Source organism: Macaca fascicularis, chromosome 14 (genome assembly GCF_037993035.2).
Source record: "Macaca fascicularis isolate 582-1 chromosome 14, T2T-MFA8v1.1".
Taxonomy (NCBI): Eukaryota; Metazoa; Chordata; class Mammalia; order Primates; family Cercopithecidae; genus Macaca; species Macaca fascicularis.
This window is the reverse complement of record NC_088388.1, coordinates 6,315,929-6,321,928: the sequence shown is the minus strand read 5'-3', so window position 1 is coordinate 6,321,928 and position 6,000 is coordinate 6,315,929. Positions and strand designations below refer to the sequence as shown.

Here is a 6,000-nt window from a genome sequence, read left to right as displayed (position 1 = left end):
TGGACACAGGGTGCAAGAAGGGAAAATATTTTTGTTGCTTAAATCCTAGCCTGGCTTCCCATTGTTCGTAGGGTACATTCTCCATTCCTCTTCCCTGCCTGAGGTCTGACATGTGCCGGCCCCAGCTGGTATCTCCTGCACCTTCCAGCACCAGCTCCAGCTCATGGCCCGATGTGGTTCCTCCCCCGAATCCAGCGACCACGCTGCCCTCTGCCCCAGCGCCTCCTCCACTGATGTCTGCTCTTCCTGAACTGCCCTCCCGCCGGACGGCTGCTCCTTAGTAGCAGCTCAAGTGTCCTTCCTTCCCTAAGCCAGAGTTTCCCCAGACACTGCCGCACAACACCCTTCATTTTTCATGGCATTCTTCATGGTCTGTCAATGGGGCTTTTGTTTTAACTTTCTGTCTTCTTGTTTTTGTGGGTCTCCCTTCCTAGAATATAAACCCCATGAGGGCAGAGGCGTTCAGCCTGATGCCAGCCTGGCAAAGTTGTCACAAATCTGGAGGAATGCACCCATTCACGGGCACCCAGTTCTGTGAGGTATTGCAAGCCCTCTCTGAACCTGCAAGGTGGCCATTGCTATCCCCACTTTACAAGGGAGGAACGAGTACCCGGGGAGGTTCTATTTAGATCCGCCAAGGGCACAGTCGTTCTAGAAAGTAGCAGACCGGGAGTTCGAACTTCGGCTTGCTGGTTCCAGAGCCCCTTCTGTGCCCCTTCCAGGCTGTGCCTGGGTGAGATTCTTCCTGGAGGGTTCAGGGGCTGAGCTGACACCGGTGGGCTCTTAAGAGGCCCTGGTCTGCTTGTTGAAGGACTCCAAGGTGGCGTCTGGGAGCCTGGCGGGACTTTCTCCCTGTCAGCCTAGAGGCATTTTTAGAGGAGTGTGTCTGTTCCGCAATCTTCGTGTCTCATAATTCATAACTAAGGTAGAGGGTACACATTTAGTTTAAAGTAAAACCTCAAACCCCCCTCCACTCCAGCCGGACAGCTTCATGTACTTCTCTCCCTTCCCTCCTCTGCCCTCCACAGGTGAGAGCAAGTGTCCGGGGCTGCCCCGTGGGGCCCCAGGCTTCCCGCCCTGAAACTGCCTCGCTGTGTGCCCTTGGGCAACACCGCCCCGTGCCTCAGTTTCCCCACTCATAAAGGCTCCACAGGTGACACACCTGGCTCCGGGCCCCGATCGGCCGCCGGGCCCCGCGGGACGGAAACCCCGCGCCCCAGCCCCGCGCCGAGCCTCCCGGAGGCACCCCCAGGGAAGGGCGGGGAGCGCGGGGAGGGGCCGCGGGGACCTGGGCCGCTGGGGCCGCCTGGCTGCCGGCCGGCTCCGGGGGGCGCCCGCGGGAGGGCGCGGCCGGCGCGGGGGGCGCGGGCGGCGGCGGCGGCGGGGGGCGGAGACGCGGCGCGGCTTCCGCTCCCGCGCGCCCAGCTCCCTCCTCCCCGTCGTCCTGGTCCGCGGCGCCCGAGGGGGGAGGCGGAGGCGCCGGGAGCCGCGCGAGGAGCCGCCGCCGCGCCATGGAGCCGGAGTGAGCGCGGCGCGGGCCTGTCCGGCCGCCGGACAACATGGAGGCAGCGCCGCCCGGGCCGCCGTGGCCGCTGCTGTTGCTGCTGCTGGCGCTGTGCGGCTGCCCGGCCCCCGCCGCGGGTAGGTGGGCTCGGGCCGGCCGGGGGCCGCGGGCTGCTCGGACAATGGCCCCGGCGGCCCCGCGGCCAAGTGCGCCGGCACCGCCGCCGCCTCGGAAGCGACTTGGCGTGTTGGGGGCGAGTTGGGGCGCGTGCCTGGGACCCCCCTGCCGTCCCCGGCGTCCCCGCCGCGCGCGGGCCCTTTGTCTCCCCGCCCGGGCCCTCCCCGGGGACGCCGCGTCCCGGGACAGCCAGGAGAGCGTGCGGGCGGCGCCCGCTCCGCCAGGTGCGGCGCGGGCGGGTCCTCACCTGCCCGCGCCCGCGGTTAGCCGGGAGCCGAGCCCGTGCTGGGCCCGTGTGGCCCGGGCCGGGCACCGAGCGGGGAATTGGGGCACGGAGGCGGGCCTGGCCCAGGGAGCCGGTTCGCTAGCCTGTTTCCAGCGGCCGCGCGGCCGGCCCGCGTGCTCCGAGGACGGGCTGAAGTTGCAGCGAGAAAGTTCTGAGCCCGGGCGCGGGGCGGCCTGGCCGGTGGCGCTGCGCCTGTGAGCCGCGTGGCTGTGGGTTTCCAAGCGGACTGACACCTGCCAGGTGCTCGGGCGACCCGAATGCCCCGTGTGGCCGCCGGGGCCCCAGATGTTGTCCCTCCCTGGGTCGGCTACACGGGGGTGACGTGGTCCCAGAGCGCGGGACAGTGAGGCAGGCGGGCTCGTGCCTCAGTTGTACACGCCCGTGGGGAGAGGTAGGGCCGGGGAACTTTCTCTCCAACTTTTGGTGTTTCCCAAGGGGTGGAGTTGAGGTCAGGAGGATTCAGGAAACTTAAGCAGTTGTGAAACGCTACACATGTTCTTTTAATTTGGAGATTGCCATGTGGTTTTTCAAGCAAGCCTCTTGCTACCTAAATCATTCTCTTCGGATGTGCGTGTTTTGTTTTTCTGGAGTATGACCGGCCAAGTGGCACGGCCGGCCCCAAGTGCCTGTGCACGCCCGGGCTCCTGTTTTGTTTGTGGCAGTTTAGCGGGGAGGACCTCGGGCCCCTTTGTCTGGGCCTCCTTAAGGCAAACAGCTGTCTCCCTGAATATTTCCAGTGTGGATGGTGCAGGGGGGTAGCCCTGTAGCCAGATCCCCCGGGCTGCAGCCTCTGCCTGGAGGTGTAGGGGGCAGCGGGGAACAGGAGGAGCCTGGCATTTGTTTCACGTCCTGCTGCCTCTGACCCAAGCCTAGAGATTCTATGGACAGTTTCACCCCAAATCTGCCTCTTTCCGGAGCGTGTTTACATTTTGGGGCCTTGTCTGGAGCTAGCAAAACAAGGTGAAGACAAAACAGCGACAATATCTGGGGAGTACAGGCCAGCGCCGCTGCTTTTTCCGGAAATGCCTGGGTCAAGGAGGCAAAAGGGTTTTTGGGGAAGCCGTGTGTTTTAAAGAGGGGGTTTCTAAGAGGACCACGTTGCCTTTCACCTCATTGCAGTTTTGGGTTTTGTGCACATTTTGGGGTGATGTTGCTGGAGTCAAATGCCTGTCGTCCATGTGGTTCGAGCCCCTAAGGAGAAAGAATTACAGCTGTGGAGTTCAGTTGTGTGTGAGGCAAAAATAGAGTTGATTATTTTAACATTAGGCAGCAAGGCCTGGGAGCCCCGGCGAATGTGGTGATCCAGTCCTAAAATGGAAGGAAAGGGAGGAATCTTTCTGCAGAACGGTTTCCATGTTACGTCCCTGGTTTTCTGTGTGAGATGCATGCCTCGGTCCCCAGCAAAGCCAGTAAGTTGGCGGCTAATTATTTTTCCTGATTGCTTCCTGTTGCAATTGGAAGCTGTGAACCCACGGAAATGGCTTTGTTCTAGTGGTCCCAGTGCTGAGAATTTCCCCAGCTCCCAAGCCCTAGGCCTCTCTCCTCGGGGCCCAAGTGCTTGTTCCAAGGCCGGCCTGTCCAGGCACCGTCTCTCCCCCTGGAGGTTCCTCCTGTAGATGCCCAAGGCCAAGGCCGGGCCCTCTGGGAGACCCAGCAGGGCTGAGTGGGGTTAACCAAGTGCTGTGTGGAGCACCCTGAGAGAGTCCCCTCCAAAGCAGGGCCCTGTGTGTTTAACTCCCCTCTTCAGTTCCAAGAAATTCCCCGTGAACCCGATCCAGCATTTGTTCGGCACTTTTCTGGGGAGATCCACCTCGCGCTTCCTGTCGTTTTTGGAACCCGTTTAATTTCAGCCCTGCTGTGTCACTGCTCAGGCATTTAGTAGAACTCACACACAGGGGTGGGGGGTGCAGGCAGGCGAGGCCTCTGAGGTGCTTTCTGCCTTGCAGTGATGGGTTGCAGGACAGAGGGGGGGGGGTTTTGGGGTCAGACCCACCTGGGTTCACATGCTCAGTAGCTGTTTGACTTCGGGCACCATACCTAGTTTCTGTCGTCTCGCCCCGCTCCTCTCCCAGCCTGTGGAGAGCCCTGAGTGCCCTGTGTGAGACCTTTAGTCCCATCCCTGGCCCAGGTGGGGGACTGGCAGCAGCAGAGCTGCAGTGAGCGCAGTTGTGTGTCAGAGTCCTTGATGTTTCTGGCCCCGGCCAGTCTAGAGGCTGTTATTACAATAGTCTGTGTGACCTTGGACGTCCAGTCCACTGACCAACTCACTCACTCCCTGCTGCAGCCCTCGGGGGCAGGAGTAGTTAGCACTGTGGACAGAGCCCCTGCGCCCAGGGCCTGATTCCAGCCTGGGATCTGGCTGCAATCTGTGCTGGGAAGCTTGGGAAGCTGACGCTACCTTTGTGTGCCTCAGTTTTCTCACCTGTAAAATGGGGATAGAATCTTTCCTACCATGAATTCAGTGAGTTAATGTGCACCTGGCCCGGTAAAATGCTGTTGCTGTTTGGCTTTGGTGTCTGCTACCATGTGAAGTGCTGGGGTTGAGTGTGATAGAATGGCAGATAAGGCCCCGCCCCTGCAGGCAGGGCTTCCTATGTAGAGGGGAGGACAGGGGAAGAAGCTATGCAGAGGTGGGCCCACGGGTGCTCCTTCACTCTCGGGGTGGCCTGTGAGAGGTCCTTAGAGGCCAGATCATGCTGTGGAGTCTGGTTGTGAGCCACAAGGCAGCGGAAGCTTCTGGAAGGCTTTAGGCAGGAATTGCAGGAAATGCAAGCTAAAGCCAGATCTTTCTTAGGTGAAAGGTGTTGAGTTGATTTTGTTTTAAATTGAGGGAAACTGGCCGGGCGCGGTGGCTCAAGCCTGTAATCCCAGCACTTTGGGAGGCCGAGGCGGGCGGATCACAAGGTCAGGAGATCGAGACCACAGTGAAACCCCGTCTCTACTAAAAATACAAAAAATTAGCCGGGCGCGGTGGCGGGCACCTGTAGTCCTAGCTACTCAGGAGGCTGAGGCAGGAGAATGGCGTGAACCCAGGAGGCGGAGCCTGCAGTGAGCCGAGATCGCGCCACTGCACTCCAGCCTGGGCAACAGCGTGAGACTCCGTCTCAAAAAAAAAAAAAAAAAAAATAAAAAATAAATAAATAAATAAATTGAGGGAAACTTACATAATATAAAATATTAAAGTATACAAGGCAGGCATTTAGTACATTCACAATGTTTACAACCGTCACTTCTATCAAGTTATAAGAGATTTTCATCACCCCAAAATAAAACTCATACCCGTTACACAGTGACTTCCCATTCCCTCACCAGTCTGCTTTCTGCCTCTATGGTTCTGCCTGTTCTGGGCATTTTGTATGAAGGTAATCTTATAATGTGTCTTTTGTCTTTCCTTGGTTACTGTAACGTTTTCAGGAGGCACCCAAGTAGTACCACCTATGGGTGTTTCAGCCTTTTTTTTTTTTTTGAAATGGAGTCTTGCTCTGTTGCCCAGGCTGAAGTGCGGTGGTGCAATCTCGGCTCATTGCAACTTCTGCCTCCAGGGTTTAAGCGATTCTCCTGCCTCATCATCCTGAGTAGCTTGCATTACAGGTGCCCGCCACCACGCCCGTCTAATTTTTGTATTTTTAGTAGAGATGGGGGTTTCACCATGTTGACCGGGCTGGTCTTGAACTCCTGACCTCAAATGAGCTGCCAGCCTCGACCTCCCAAAGTGCTGGGATTACAGGTGTGAGCCACCGTGCCTGGCCTGTTTCAGCCCTTTTTATGGCTGAATAATATTCCACTGTGTGGAGGGACCACATTAAATTTGTCAGTTCATCCACTGATTGGATTGATCTTGCTTGGTTGCGTCTCCCAGCCAGCACGAGCAGGGCTCATGCATCCTGCATCCTGCTGGAGGTGGCCAGTGGGAGGATCTGGCCTGAGACTCTCCTGCCAAGGTTCAGGAATGAGCCAGGTGATGGGGACAAGTTGGGGAGTCGGTGCTGGCATCTCAGAGGAGGGGCCTGAGCCCTGAGAGGAGTGCTGGGCG

General features: G+C 58.8%; 1 protein-coding gene across 8 annotated transcripts in view; it reads left to right on the top strand.

The window, feature by feature from the left end:
• The first annotated feature begins 1,462 nt into the window (after positions 1–1,462).
• Positions 1,463–6,000, top strand: part of LRP5 (LDL receptor related protein 5) — a 141,143-nt gene continuing 136,605 nt past the window's right edge. For all 8 annotated transcript variants that reach the window (XR_012422969.1, XM_074013026.1, XM_074013025.1 and 5 more), the window contains exon 1: positions 1,463–1,641. Coding sequence is in view for 4 of the 8 variants with exons in the window: in XM_045370601.3 (XP_045226536.2) it covers positions 1,560–1,641 (82 nt within the window). In the remaining 4 variants the exon portion in view is untranslated. The remainder of the gene's footprint in view (positions 1,642–6,000) is intronic.